The 16,427-nt window shown below is 47.9% G+C and overlaps 1 protein-coding gene across 1 annotated transcript in view; it reads left to right on the top strand.

The window, feature by feature from the left end:
- LOC144604540 (collagen alpha-1(XIV) chain-like) overlaps window positions 1-16,427 on the top strand; it is a 116,632-nt gene that overhangs the window by 30,154 nt on the left and 70,051 nt on the right. Inside the window, 9 exon segments of the mRNA XM_078419072.1 lie at window positions 773-942; window positions 2,990-3,119; window positions 3,972-4,117; window positions 6,891-7,020; window positions 11,394-11,533; window positions 12,338-12,467; window positions 12,585-12,724; window positions 13,890-14,022; window positions 15,775-15,917. Of these exon segments, the coding sequence (XP_078275198.1) occupies window positions 773-942; window positions 2,990-3,119; window positions 3,972-4,117; window positions 6,891-7,020; window positions 11,394-11,533; window positions 12,338-12,467; window positions 12,585-12,724; window positions 13,890-14,022; window positions 15,775-15,917 (1,262 nt within the window).

The raw sequence follows: 16,427 nt of genomic DNA, 5'->3' as shown, positions 1-16,427 counted from the left end.
GTGCAGGCTCGAAGGGCCGAATGGCCTACTCCTGCACCTATTTTCTATGTTTCTATGTTTCTATGAACTGGATGCCCCATCTACACCAGTCCTACTTTGCCCATTGTTTGGTCTATATCCTTCTAAGCCTTTCCTATCCATGTACCTGTCCTACCAGAAGGGTCTCGACCCGAAACATCACCCATTCCTTCTCTCCAGAGATGCTGCCTCTGAGTTACTCCAGCATTTTGTGTCTGCCTTGTCCAAATGTTTTGTTTAGTGAAGTTTAGAGATGCCGCATGGAAACAGGCCCTTCAGCCCACTGAGGCGCGCTGACCAGTGATCCACGTACACTAACGCTATTCTACATTCTATGGACAATGTGCAATCTTCACCAAAGCCAATTAGCCTACAAACCTGCATGTCTTTGGGGTGTGGGAGGAGACTGGAGCATCCGGGAAAACCCACGCAATCACGGGGAGAACGTGCAAACTCCATACAAACAGCACCCGTATTCGGGATCGAACCCGGGTCTCTGGCGCTCTGAGGCAACAATACCGCCGCTGCGCCACCGTGCCGCCCCGTGCCTCAGCTACCTCATCTAGCTGCTTGTTCCATGAACCCACCCCTGAGAGAGAGAATGGGGTTGTGAGGGGAAAAATAGATTAAGTGGTGGATCAGACTTGATGGGCCGAATGGCCTAATTCTGCTCCTATGTCTTTTCGTCTCGTGGTGTTATGGCAGAGAAAGCAAAGGAAACCTTACTGATCTTATTTTTCATCTCTATTGTCAGGTGGACAACGCAAGCCTGACAGTGGTACCATGTTGTATCCAACCCCAACAAATCTGGTGACATCGGACATAACGGCCAGGGGTTTCCGAGTTAGCTGGACGCACGGCCCTAAAAAAGCCAAGAAATACCGTGTGATATATTACCCAACCACCGGAGAAAATCCTGAAGAGGTATCAACATAGGGTTGCCAACTGTCCCGTATTAGCCGGGACAGCGCGTATATTGGGCTAAATTGGTTTGTCTCGTACGGGACCGCCCTTGTCCCGTATTAGGCCCGGACAGCGCTGTAGGCCCGGACAGCGCTATAGGCCCAAACAGCACTGTAGGCCCGGACACTGTAGGCCCGGACACTGTAGGCCGGGACACTGTAGGCCCGGACGCCGAAGTCCCGGACGCCGTAGTCCCGGACACTGTAGGCCAGGACAGCGCTGTAGGCCCGGACGCCGTAGGCCCGGACGCCGTAGGCCCGGACGCCGTAGGCCCGGACGCCTTAGTCCCGGACGCTGTCGCCCAGTGGCCACTGTAGTTCCGGACAGTGTAGGCCAGGGCGTCACCTGACGAAGGTTGCGTAGCAACCCGCCTCCCGGCCCAGGCGGCCGCCATTGGTGGAGCGGGTGAGGTCACGTGGGGTCACGTGGAGCTGGGTGAGGTCACGTGGGGTGTGGTGCGGTGACGTATTGTGAGCAGTTGGGCCCCAGATCTGAGGAAGGATGTGCCGGCGTTGGAGAGGGTCCAGAGGAAGAGTTTCTGAGAATGATCCTGGTGATGATCAGGTCCACAGTACTGGGCCTGTACTCGCTGGAGTCTAGAAGGATGAGGGGGGACCTCATTGAAACTTACCGAATAGTGAAAGGCCTGGATAGAGTGGATGTGGAGAGGATGTTTCCACTAGTGGGAGAGTCTAGGACCAGAGGACACAGCCTCAGAATAAAAGGACGTACTTTTAGAAAGGAGATGAGGAGGAATTTCTTCATTCAGAGGGTGGTGAATTTGTGGAATTCATTGCCGCAGATGGTTGTGGAGGCCAAGTCAATGGATATTTTTAAGACGGAGATTGATCGGTTCTTGATAAGGGGATCTTATAGAAACATATAAAATCATAAAAGGACTGGACAAGCTAGATGCAGGAAAAATGTTCCCAATGTTGGGCGAGTCCAGAACCAGGGGCCACAGTCCTAGAATAAAGGGGAGGCCATTTAAAACTGAGGTGAGAAGGAACTTTCTCACCCAGAGAGTTGTGAATTTGTGGAATTCTCTGCCACGGAGGGCAGTGGAAGCCAAATCACTGGATGGATTTAAGAGAGAGTTAGATAGAGCTCTAGGGGCTAGTGGAATCAAGGGACATGGGGAGAAGGCAGGCATGGGTTACTGATTGAGGACGATCAGCCATGATCACATTGAATGGCGGTGCTGGCTCGAAGGGCTGAATGGCCTCCTCCTGTACCTATTTTCTATGTTTCTATGATAAGTGCAGGTGTGAGGGGTTACGGGGAGGAGGCAGGAGAATGGGGGTAAGAGGGAGAGATAGATCAGCCATGATTGAATGTCGGAGTAGACTTGATGGGCCGAATGGCCTAATTCTGCTCCTATCACTTATGACATGAACAACTTTGCTCAGCATTCAGATGAAAAGACAAAATCCAGTGTCCTATTTCAGTTGCTGCAAGTCAGGGTTCATTCAAGGTCAAAGTAATAAATATGGTAATTGAAAATATGGTTTCGATTTAAGCTTTCAACAAAAATACAACTTGCGTTTATTGATCAGAATAACCAGAACAACCAAACCACTGTTTTTTTGTGATGTAAGATAACAAAAATTGCGAAGCAATTAATGGAATGGATGTGTTATCATGACTAACATATTATTCCATATGTGTAGGAACGAACTGCAGATGCTGGTTTAAATTGAAGGTAGAAGGGTCTCGATCCGAAACGTCACCCATTCCTTCTCTCCAGTGATGCTGCCTGTCCCGTTGAGTTACTCCAGCAAATTATTCCATCTAGTTTAGTTTGGTTTAGAGATGGAGCGTGGAAAGAGGCCCTTTGGCCCACCGAGTCCGTGCCGACCAATCCCACCCAAAGACCAGCCTTCCACAATAACCTCCCTTGTGGGATCATTAGATAAATTTGAAAACTTGGAACCGTATTGACATCGATATGTTAGATTTGTAACATTAGAATTGTTTCACTTTGAGTAATGGTGCTGTTATTTCACAGGTGATTGTGGATGGAACAGAATCCTCTGTAAACATAGAGAATTTGCACTCCTTTACTGAATATCAAATCGCAGTGTTTCCCGTCCACGAAGGTTTTGTTGGCGAGGGTCTTCGAGGCATTGAAACGACATGTACGTACATCACCAAACCACCGAGCGTTCTCATCCGAGATATTATTTCCATTGTGAATAAGATGGCGCACTGTGTGGTGGAACAAATTCTGCCTATTACAGAACTCTCATTCATCACTACTTTAAGTCAAGTCAAGTCAATAGACAATAGACAATAGGTGCAGGAGGAGGCCATTCGGCCCTTCGAGCCAGCACCGCCATTCAATGTGATCATGGCTGATCATTCTCAATCAGTACCCCGTTCCTGCCTTCTCCCCATACCCCCTGACTCTGCTATCCTTAAGAGCTCTATCCAGCTCTCTCTTGAATGCATTCAGAAGTCAAGTCAATTTTATTTGTATAGCACATTTAAAAACAACCCACCTTGACCAAAGTGCTGTACTTCAGTTCAGGTACTAAGAAACGAACATACAATAGCACACAAACATAACAGCACATACATAAACAGTTCACAGAGCCCCCCTCAGAGGGCCTCAAACGCTAGGGAGTAGAAATAGGTTTTGAGCCTGGACTTTAGGGTTTAGTTTAGAGATACAGCGTGGAAACAGGCCCTTCGTTCCACCGTGTCCGCACTGACCAACAATCACCCCGTGCACTGGTTCTATCTTGCACTGTAGCGACATTTACAGAAGCCAATTTACAGAAACCGGAGCTCCCGGGGAAAACCCACAGTCACAGGGAGAACGTACAGACTCCGTACAGACAGCACCCATATTCAGGATCGAACCCGGGTCTCTGGCGCTGTGAGGCAGCAACTCTACCGCTGCGCCACCGTGCCACCCAATAGCAACAGTTCTTTATATAATTTAATGATAATCTGAGTGGTTTTAATTAAAAATTATTCATTTTTAGTATCCTTCCCATCACTGAATAATCTCATGATCTACGATGTCACACATAACAGCATGAGAGTGAGTTGGGAGCCGCAAGATGAAGCCAGTCATTATTTGATCCTTTACGAGCAAGCTTCTAGTGATGAAGTGGACGAAGGAAAAGAGGTAATCTTCCCCCCCCCCCCTGTCAATGTTTATGTGTGTAGGAAAGAACTGCAGATGCTGGTTTAAATCGAGGAACTACCCTCACCTTCCACCCCATCAGCCGTCGCATACACCACATAATCCACCGACATTTCCGCCAACTCCAACGGGATCCCACTACTGACCACATCTTCCCATCTCCACCCCTTTCTGCTTTCCGCAGAGACCGTTCCCTCTGCAACTCCCTGGTCAACTCGTCACTTCCCACCCAAACCACCCCCTGCCCAGGTACCTTCCCCTGCAACCGCAGGAGTTGCAACACCTGTCCCTTTACCTCCCCCCTCCACTCCGTCCAAGGACCCCGACTGTCTTTTCAGGTGAGGCAGAGGTTCACCTGCACCTCCTCCAACCTCGTCTACTGTGTCCGCTGTTCCAGGTGTCGACTCCTGTATATCGGCAAGACCAAGCGTAGGCTCGGCGATCGTTTCGCTCAACACCTCTGCTCAGTCTGCCTAAACCTACCTGATCTCCCGGTGGCTCAGCACTCCCCCTCCCATTCCCAATCTGACCTTTCTGTCCTGGGCTTCCTCCATTGTCAGAGTGAGGCCCAGCGCAAATTGGAGGAACAGCACCTCATATTTCAATTGGGTAGTTTATACCCCAGCAGTATGAACAATACTCTAACTTCAAGTAGTCCTTACATTCCCTCTCTCTCCATCCCCTCCCCCTTCCCTGTTCTCCCACCAGTCTTACTGTCAATGTTTTCATGTTCTGTTTGTATATCATTAAAAATTCTGTTCAATATTTTGGTTTAAATATGAGGTTGTGCAGAGTGTGATCCTGACCTCCCATCTACCTCATTGGGGACCTCTGAACTAACTTTGTAAGAAGGACCTGCAGATGCTGGTTTACACCGAAGACAGACACAAAATGCTGGAGTAACTCAGCGGGACAGGCAGCATCTCTGGAGAGAAGGAATAGATGACATTTTGGGTCAAGACCCTTCTTCAGACCAATTAACTTCAGATGAACTAACATTAATCAGACTTTATCGGACTTTATCTTGCACTAAATGATGGAGCCTTCATCCATTACCTGTGCACTATGGATGACTTGATGTTATGGAGTCAAAGAGTCTTTACTTTAGACTTTAAAGATACAGCGTGGCAACAGGCCCTCTGGCCCACCGAGCCCACCAGGAATCGCTCCATACACACTCAATATCCTACACATGAGGGACAACTTACAATTTTTACCAAAGCAAATTAACCTACAAACCTGTATGTCTTTGTTGTGTGGGATGAAACCTGGAGAAAGCCCACGTGGTCACAGGGTTAATGTACAACCTCCTTACAGACAGCACCTCTAGTGAGGATTGAAGCCAAGTTATACAGCGTGGAAACAGGCCCTTTGAGCCAACTTGTCCACACCGACCAACATGCCCCATGTACACTAGTCCCACCTGCCTGTGGTAGGCCCATATCCCACCAAACCTATCCTACCGTGAAACTGTCCAACTTTTTTTAAACCTTGTGATAGCAGTGATTGTATTCATGTAGAATTTTTTCTTTGACGGGATAACACACAAAGGAAAGCTTTTCACTGTACCTCGGTACACGTGACGCAGCGGTAGAGTTGCTGCTTTACAGCGAATGCAGCGCCGGAGACTCAGGTTCGATCCTGACTACGGGTGCTGCACTGTAAGGAGTTTGTACGTTCTCCCCGTGACCTGCGTGGGTTTTCTCCGAGATCTTCGGTTTCCTCCCACACTCCAAAGACGTACAGGTTTGTAGGTTAATTGGCTGGGTAAATGTAAAAATTGTCCCTAGTGGGTGTAGGATAGTGTTAATGTAAGGGGATCGCTGGGCGGCACGGACTTGGTGGGCCGAAAAGGCCTGTTTCTGGCTGTATATATATGATATGATATGATATGACATTTCCAAACTAAGTTTGTGTAAAGTCGTTGCACTTTTCTCGGTGAAAGTATCCATTAAAATGAAAATGCGGCCTAATTTTACTGGCCCCGTGACTAGTGGTAATGGGAGCGCCAAGCTGCATGAGGTTCGATAAGCCCCGACCCGGGGTAGATCGCCCGGCGTGGGGGAGCTGAGATTTCCCCCCCCCCCCCAACGCAGAAGCTTTATCGTCCCGACGAGGAAAGCTCGCCGCCGGCTACGGGAGTCACGATCGTCCCGTCAACGGGAGGTTCGAGGCCCCCGACCGCTGGAGGACAAACAAGGGAGAGAATGAACTTTTTTTTGTCTTCCATCACAGTGAGGAATGTGGAGGAGTCACTGTGGTGGATGTTCATGTTAAAATGTATTTCTTGTGTCCTGTTGCTGGTATGACTGTACGGCGAATGAAATTCCTCGTATGTTGCAAAACATACTTGGCTGATAAAGTATGATTGTGAATTATGGTAAGTAATTAGTTCAGTTACGTTACAGTAAGAAAATAACTGCAGATGCTGGTACAAATCGAAGGCATTTATTCACAAAATGCTGGAGTAACTCAGCAGGTCAGGCAGCATCTCAGGAGAGAAGGAATGGGTGACGTTTCGGGTCGAGACCCTTCTTCAGTCTGAAGAAGGGTCTCGACCCGAAACGTCACCCATTCCTTCTGTCCTGAGATGCTGCCTGACCTGCTGAGTTACTCCAGCATTTTGAAGAAGGGTCTCGACCCGAAACGTCACCCATTCCTTCTCTCCTGAGATGCTGCCTGACCTGCTGAGTTACTCCAGCATTTTGTGAACAGTTACGTCACAAATACTTACACAACATTTCTGTGTTAACAGGTCAAGGTTGATGCTCAGTACACGGACATTGAAATAGAAGGTCTCTCTCCACATGCCGAGTATATCGTGACAGCGTACGCTTTATATGGAGATGAAACAAGTGAACCAGTAACAGCACAGCAGACAACACGTGAGTCTGGTCAACCTTGTATTGGCCCTGCAATTGGATGATGGATTAGTTTAGTTCAGAGATACAGCCCGGAAACAGGCCCTTCGGCCCACCCAGTCCGCGCCGACCAGCGATCCCCGCACACTAACACCATCCTACACCCACACTAGGGACAGTTTACAATTTATACCAAAGCCCATTAACCTACAGACCCGCACGTCTTTGGAATGCGGGAGGAAACCGGTGATCCCAGAGAAAACACACGCAGGTCACGGGGAGAACGTACAAACTCCGTACAGGCAGCACCCGTGGTCTAGGATCGAACCAGGGTCCCTGGCGCTGTGAGGCAGCAACTCTACCGCTGCGCCACCGTGCCACGCATAAATGCCTTCCAGTGAGGGGGAGGCTGGATGGGGACAGTGGATTGTACAATAAACAAAGTTAGTGTACTCTGAAAAACTGTCCACTGAATAAGCAGAGGAATTGGAAAGACGTCAGAAGGATCTTGACCCGAAACGCCACCCATTCCTTCTCTCCAGAGATGCTGCCTGTCCCGCTGAGTTACTCCAGCATTTTGTTTTTTAACAAAGCTGTGGAATTTGTGTTCTTTAGTCAGAGGGTGGTGAATCGGTGGAATTCTTTGCCACAGAAACCTGTGGAGATCAAGTCAGTGATTATTTTTTAAGGCAGAGATAGATGGATTCTTGATTCTAATACAGGTGTCGGGTTACGATAAGATACGATAGAACAGACAGTGAAGAAAGCTGATGGCATGTTGGCCTTCATAACAAGAGGAGTTTACAGGAGCAAAGAGGTCCTTCTGCAGTTGTATAGGGCCCTGGTGAGAACACACCTGGAGTATTGTGTGCAGTTTTGGTCTCCAAATTTGAGGAAGAAAATTCTTGCTATTGAGGGAGTGCAGCGTAGGTTCACTAGGTTAATTCCCCGGATGGCGGGACTGTCATATGTTGAAAGGATGGAACGACCAGGCTTGTATACACTGGATGAGAGGGGATCTTATTGAAACATATAAGATTATTAAGGGATTGGACACGCTAGAGGCAGGAAACATGTTCCCGATGTTGGGGGAGTCCAGAATCAGGGGCCACAGTTTAAGAATAAGGGGTAGACCATTTAGAACGGAGATGAGGAAGAACTTTTTCACCCAGAGAGTTGTGAATCTGTGGAATTCTCTGCCTCAGAAGGCAGTGGAGGCCAATTCTCTGGATGCTTTCAAGAGAGAGTTAGATAGAGCTCTTAAAGATAACGGAGTCAGGGAGTATGGGGAGAAGGCAGGAACAGCGTACTGATTGTGGATGATCAGCCATGATCACAGTAAATGGCGGTGCTGGCGTGATGGGCTGAATGGCCTCCTCCTGCACCTATTGTCTATTGTCAACTTTATTTATCCCTGGAGGGAAATTAATTTGACAACAGTCATAAAAAAACACAGAATACATGAAACATGAAATTAAAGTGATGAGTGGAAAGGCGGGAGAATGGGGTTAGGAGGGAGAGATAGATCAGCCATGATTGAATGGCAGAGTAGACCTGATGGGCCGAAGGGCCTAATTCTACGCCCATTCCTTATGACACTGAATTCAGCAGCTGATTTTGCCGGAAGATTGTGTTGTGTGTGGAAGATAGTTCATCTTCACAAAATCAATCTCCCTCGCGTACAGCAATGCAGTTGGCGGCCACGATTGACAGTGGAAAGACCTAATCATCCCCTTTCCTTTCGAGAATAGCTATGTCACGACATACATGCAGCTAAAGAACAATATTTCAACCACTACCTAGTGAAACTCTACCTACAATGGTGCATAATGAAGGCAGTGTAATGGATGGACTGCTGGTATTGATACTGTCTGTGTACTCAGCAAATCCATCTATAAATGATGATGGCGCTATATATTTTTGGAGATGAGAAGTCTAGTGCGATCATCCATCACTGGAAAATTGGCAGCATTAATTTAGTAATATGTAGCAACAGCTGGGTGGAACCATTTGGGTTTCTATCGATTCCGTCGCTTTGACCTGAAGCTACAAATCTCTCGCTCTCCCATGGTCAGAGTTGGAAGCACTGCGATGCTTTACTTCAGATCAGTGTATTGTGGTGATGAATTCCTGGCCCATGGCATATGTTATACAACGTGTACACAGCTGGCTAGTTTATGCTGAGCGCTTGCCAGCAAGCTGTGACAAACTCTTGCCTGACCACAGAACAGTGCAGATGCACAGAGCATGCTGGAGGTCTGTTGTCAGTGTGTGTGACCTCTCGTTCGTGCACTGAATGACCCAATGCCGAGTCCAGGTGCGCTCCCTTACTTATCAGCCTGAGGGACTCTTCAGATTTAGTTCAGTTTAGTTTAGAGATACAGCGTGGAAGCGGGCCCTTCGGCCCACCGAGTCCACACCGACCGCGCATTAACACCACCTGACACACACCAGGGATAATTTTACACTTACACACTTACACCAAGCCAATTAACCTACAAAACTGAACGTCTTTGGAGTGTGGGAGGAAACCGAAGATCTTGGAGAAAACCCACGCAGGTCACGGGGAGAAAGTACAAACTCTGTATAACAGTACCCGTAGTCAGGATCGAATCCGGGTCTCTATTGCTGTAAGGCAGTAGCCCCACCACTGCGCCACCGTGCCACGCTTCATTTGACCCTTAATTTTCCTGCCAGCCATTCTTGCCACGTTTAATGAGATCCCACTCGCTTACAATCATATCGTCATACAGTGTGGGAACAGGCCCTTCGGCCCAACTTGTCCACATGGGCCAACATGTCCCAGCTACACTAGTCCCACCTGCCTGCATTTGGCCCATATCCCTCCAAACCTGTTCTATCTAGACAATAGACAATAGACAATAGGTGCAGGAGTAGGCCATTCAGCCCTTCGAGCCAGCACCGCCATTCAATGCGATCATGGCTGATCACTCTCAATCAGTACCCCGTTCCTGCCTTCTCCCCATATCCCCTCACTCCGCTATCCTTAAGAGCTCTATCCAGCTCTCTCTTGAAAGCATCCAACGAACTGGCCTCCACTGCCTTCTGAGGCAGAGAATTCCACAACTTCACCACCCTCTGACTGAAAAAGTTCTTCCTCATCTCCGTTCTAAATGGCCTACCCCTTATTCTTAAACTGTGGCCCCTTGTTCTGGACTCCCCCAACATTGGGAACATGTTATCTGCCTCTAATGTGTCCAATCCCCTAATTATCTTATATGTTTCAATAAGATCCCCCCTCATCCTTCTAAATTCCAGTGTATACAAGCCCAATCGCTCCAGCCTTTCAACATACGACAGTCCCGCCATTCCGGGAATTAACCTAGTGAACCTATGCTGCACGCCCTCCATACCAAGAATATCCTTCCTCAAATTTGGAGACCAAAACTGCACACAGTACTCCAGGTGCGGTCTCACCAGGGCCCGGTACAACTGTAGAAGGACCTCTTTGCTCCTATACTCAACTCCTCTTGTTACGAAGGCCAACATTCCATTGGCTTTCTTCACTGCCTGCTGTACCTGCATGCTTCCTATCTGTCTAACTGTTTCTTAAATATTGCGATAGTCCCTGCCTCAATTACCCCCTCTGGCAGCTCGTTCCGTAGACCCTTCAGATTCCTGTAAAATCATTTCCCCCCTCACCTTAATGAAGTCGCTAAGTTTCATTAACAACTTGAAGAGATACAGCGCAGAAACAGGCCCTTCAGCCCACCGAGTCCGTGCCTGCCAGCGATCACCCCGTACACTGGCATTATCCTACACACATTAGCACTATCCTGCTCACACTAGCACTATCCTGCACACACTAGCACTATCCTACACACACTAGCACTGTCCTAGCACTGTCCTACACACACTAGCACTATCCTGCACACACTAGCACTGTCCTACACACACTAGCACTATCCTGCTCACACTAGCACTATCCTGCACACACTAGCACTGTCCTACACACACTAGCACTATCCTGCTCACACTAGCACTATCCTGCACACACTAGCACTGTCCTACACACACTAGCACTATCCTACACACACTAGCACTATCCTGCTCACACTAGCACTATCCTGCACACACTAGCACTGTCCTGCACACACTAGCACTGTCCTGCACACACTAGCACTATCCTACACACACTAGCACTGTCCTACACACACTTGCACTATCCTACACACACTAGCACTATCCTACACACACTAGCACTGTCCTACACACACTAGCATTGTCCTACACACACTAGCACTGTCCTAGCACTGTCCTACACACACTAGCACTATCCTACACACACTAGCACTATCCTACACACACTAGCACTGTCCTACACACACTCGGGACAATTTACAATTTTACCGAAGCCAAACGCTTTTTATTTCCAGTCTCACTGGACCCTCCAACAAACGTGCACCTGACGGAGGTTTATCACAGCAGTGTCAAGGTGAACTGGGAGAGGACATCAAGGAAAGTGAACGGACATCGTATCGTGTACGTGTCAGCCAGTGGCAATGATCCCAAGCAGGTGAGATTCAGACTGAACCTCTGAACGATATCTTCCTTGCATGTAATTCAACTGAAATAAAGCTCAATACGCTCCCTTGATCCTCGATTAGTACGGTTGTCAGAGGTTATGGGGAGAAGGCAGGAGAATGGGGTTAGGAGGGAGAGATAGATCAGCCGATGTTTGAATGGCGTAGACTTGATGGGCTGAATGGCCTAATTCTACTCCTTTTCCTTATGACCTCCCTTATTAATCACGTGAATCGGGAATGTCTTGGATGGTGCCGAGTTAAAATGTAATGCCAAGTGTTTGATGGCTCTGGGCCTAGACTCGCTCTAGTTTAGTCGGGATCGAATTTGAGTCTCTGGCACTGTGAGGCAGCAACTCTACCGCTGTGCCACCGTGCTGCCCCAAGTTGCTAGATGAATAAATCCATTCAATTTTCTGTAGATCAATCCCCAAAACCAGGCTTGGACCATAGATCAGGTCAGCAATACGAAAGTCAGGCATGGATCAATCCACCTAGGGGATTGATCTACATTTTCTACACTGAATCTTTATAAGAAAATAACTGCAGATGCTGGTACAAATCGAAGGTCTTTATTCAGAAAATGCTGGAGTAACTCAGCAGGTCAGACAGCATCTCAGGAGAGAAGGAATGGGTGACGTTTCGGGTCGAGACCCTTCTTCAGACTGAAGAAGGGTCTCGACCCGAAACGTCACCCATTCCTTCTCTCCTGAGATGCTGCCTGACCTGCTGAGTTACTCCAGCATTTTCTGAATCTTTATAACGTACACTCACTTCTGCTTGTTTTGTAATTCCAGACTGAAGTTGGTGGGAACATTACAGACGTGTTGTTACAAAACCTGACCTCGTTGACAAAGTACGTGATTTCTGTACTTTCCCTTTACGATACGCTGAGCTCCGTCCCAGTTACCATCACTGCGGAAACAGGTGTGTCTTTGCAGAACTAACACATCGTTGCTCGGTGTTGCTTGCAGGTGATTTGAAAAGAGGCAATTGCGTTTGAATAATGAGAATGTCCTGGATGGTTTTGTTTTTAACTCTTAGTCAAGGTTCCGTCGCCCTCGAATCTGCAAGTGACGGAATTTTCAAACACCAGTTTAACTATCACATGGAAACATGCCTCCAACGATGTCGCCCTGTACGAGATAAAATGGATTCCACTTAGTGGAGGAAAATTGTATGAGGTTTGTGCTCCACATTTAGCTAAGTAATTTGTTCTGCTTGTTCAGTTAAAGTGGTGACACATGAAAGGTTAGTGTAGAAGTCCACTTTTCTGAGCTTCAATAAGAATCTTTCCGACGTTACCATTTTATAGACAATAGGTGCAGGAGGAGGCCACTCGGCCCTTCGAGCCAGCACCGCCATTCAATGCGATCATTGCTGATCATTCTCAATCAGTACCCTGTTCCTGCCTTCCCCCCATACCCCCTGACTCCGCTATCCTTAAGAGCTCTATCTAGCTCTCTCTTGAATGCATTCAGAGAATTGGCCTCCACTGCCTTCTGAGGCAGAGAATTCCACAGATTCACAACTCTCTGACTGAAAAAGTTTTTCCTCATCTCAGTTCTAAATAGCCTACCCCTTATTCTTAAACTGTGGCCCCTGGTTCTGGACTCCCCCCAACATTGGGAACATGTTTCCTGCCTCTAACGTGTCCAACCCCTTAATAATCTTATACGTTTCGATAAGATCCCCTCTCATCCTTCTAAATTCCAGTGTATACAAGCCTAGTCGCTCCAGTCTTTCAACATATGACAGTCCCGCCATTCCGGGAATTAACCTAGTTAAACTACGCTGCACGCCCTCAATAGCAAGAATATCCTTCCTCAAATTTGGAAACCAAAACTGGTCTCCATTTTAATTAAACACATTTAATGTGGTAACACATACAGGTTTTGTAGACAATAGTGAATCTCTAACGCATGGATGTCACCATCAGTGAATAAAATAATAAAATGTGAGAGAAGGACGGTGATATGTAACTCTGTTTTGCCTAGATTTAGTTTAGAGATATATATAACGCGGAAACAGGCCCTTCGTCCCACTGAGACAGCGCCAACTAGCGACCCCCACGCACAAGCCCTATCCTACTACACTGGGGACAATTTACAATCTTTACCCAAGCCAATTAACCTGCAAAACTGCATGTCTTTGGAGTGTGGGAGGAAACCGGAGCACCCGTGTGGGGAAAACCCACGTGGTGGCGGGGAGAACGTGCAAACTCCATACAGTCAGCACCCGAGGTCGGGAGCGAACCCGGGTCTCTGGCGCTGTGAGGCAGCAACTCTACCGCCGCGCCACCGATGCGGAAAAGCACATTGTGACTTTTCTGTTTTGTTTTGCCAACAGCTGGATGTGCAAGGGAACACTAACACAGCAGTGTTACAGGGTCTGGCCAGAAACACAGAGTATCAGGTATCGCTCTCGGCTCTGTACGACGACACGGCAAAAAGCAACGCTATCGTGCTGCGCTATAACACGTGTAAGTAGTCCAATTACCAGAGGCAGCATTCAGCACCCTGAAACAGGCATTACTATTAGAGAGACAAGGAACTGCAGATGCTGGTCACAAAGAAACAAGACACAAAGTGCTGGGGTCACTCCAGGGGTCAGGCGGCATCTCTGGAGGAGATGAATAGGTGATGTTTCGAGTTGCGACCCTTCCTCAGACTTCAGAAAGGTATATGTTGTATAGATTCATTTTAAGGATACTTTTAGTTTAGTTTAGAGATACAGTGTGGAAACAGGCCCTTCGATTCATCGGGTCTATGCCAATAGACAATAGACAATAGGTGCAGGAGTAGGCCATTCGGCCCTTCGAGCCAGCACCGCCATTCAATGTGATCATGGCTGATCATTCTCAATCAGTACCCCGTTCCTGCCTTCTCCCCATACCCCCTGACTCCGCTATCCTTAAGAGCTCTATCTAGTTCTCTCTCGAATGCATTCGGAGAATTGGCCTCCACTGCCTTCTGAGGCAGAGAATTCCACAGATTCACAACTCTCTGACTGAAAAGGTTTTTCCTCATCTCAGTTCTAAATGGCCTACCCCTTATTCTTAAACTAGCGATCACGCATACACTAGTTCTATCCCACACACAAGGGACAAATTTACAAGCCAATTGACTTACAAATTTGCACATATTTGAAATATGGGGATTAAATACAAACTCCGTACAGACAGCGCCCGTAGTCAAGATCAAACCCGTTTAGTTTAGTGACAAAGCATGGAAACTGGCCCTTCGGCCCACCGAGTCCGCGCCGACCAGCGATCCCCACACACTAACACTACCTTACACACACTAGGAACAATTTACATTTATACAAAGCCAATTAACTTACAAGCCTTTGGAGGTGTGGTAGCAAAACGAAGATAGAAACATAGGAAATAGGTGCAGGAGGAGGCCATTTGGCCCTTCGATCCAGCACCGCCATTCATTGTGATCATGGCTGATCATCCACAATCAGTAACCTGTGCCTGCCTTCTCCCCACGTCCCTAGAGCTCTATCTAACTGTCTTTTAAATTCATCCAGTGAATTGGCCTCCACTGCCTTCTGCGGCAGAGAATTCCACAAATTCACAACTCTCTGGGTGAAAAGGATTTTTCTCACCTCATTTCTCAATGGCCTCCCCTTTATCCTTGGACTGTGGCCCCTGGTTCCGGAGATCTTGGAGAAAACCCACGCAGGTCGTGGATGTTGTACTTCGTGGTCCGGTATCTGTTGTACCGTTGTTATGACTCTGGAGTGACCACAAGTACATGTGTTTAGGGGTTTGAAGGCCGAGCATAAATCCAGACTCAGTTTATGTCATGGCCACCTGGAACTAGAGTGCCCTGCCCATATTACGTCATTCTCGTATATACATGTTGCTATGCGGGCATACAAAATAGTCCTTGTGATACAACAAAATAATCCTTGCAACATCACAACAGCGGAGAGAACGCTCCGGACAGACTCCGGACAGACAGCGCCCGTAGTCGGGATCGATCCCGGCGCTGAAAGCACTGAAAGGCAGCAATTCCACCGCTGTGCCACCGCGCCGCTCATTGATTTGTGGGCAGCACTTTGTACCCGTTGGAAAAAGAGTTATTACCATAAACTGCCCACCCCCTACAGTCTCAATTTCATTGTGAGATCAGCCTCCACGGTTTGGAAATAAAACATCAAAACGCCTTTCATTTCAGGCGCTTTTTTTCCACTGGTATCATTTATGTGCCATATGTTATTTTAGATTCCAGAAATCCGCCAGTAAACCTTGTCATCGAAGCCGAGACGCCAACGAGCCTCCGCATCAGCTGGGATCATCTGAACGACAATGTCCAGCATTACAGAGTAAATTACGTGTCCGTTACAGGGCACCATACGGGTAAAACGGTAAATAATATTCATACCAAACGTTATTTTAATTAATGGAAGTTAAAAGATTAGGGTGGCGCAGCAGGTGGCGCTGCTGCCTCACAGCGCACGAGACCCGGGTTCGATCCTGAACGCGGGTGCTGTCTGTGCGGAGTTTACATGCTCCCTCAGCGATCGTGTGGATTTCATTCTGGCGCTCTGGTTTCCCCCCCACATTCCAAAGATGAGCGGATTTGTAGGTTAATTGGCCCCTCTTTAAATCGCCCCTGTCAGGAGTGGTTGGTGAAAGTGGGATAACATGGAAATAGTGTGGACACAAGATGCTGGAGTAACTCAGCGGGTCAGGCAGCATCTCAAGAGAAAGGAAGGAATGGGTGACGTTTCGGATCGAGACCCTTCTTCAGACTGATGTCAGGGGAGGGGGCGGGACAAAGATAGGATATAGTTGGAGACAGGAAGACAGTGGGAGAACTGGGAAGGGGAGGAGAAGAGAGGGACAGAGGAGCTATCTAAAGTTGGAGAAGTCAA

The sequence above is a fragment of the Rhinoraja longicauda genome, chromosome 22 (assembly GCF_053455715.1).
Source record: "Rhinoraja longicauda isolate Sanriku21f chromosome 22, sRhiLon1.1, whole genome shotgun sequence".
Lineage (NCBI taxonomy): Eukaryota > Metazoa > Chordata > Chondrichthyes > Rajiformes > Arhynchobatidae > Rhinoraja > Rhinoraja longicauda.
The sequence above is the reverse complement of the archived record's forward strand: the minus strand, read 5'-3'. Positions and strand labels throughout refer to the sequence as shown.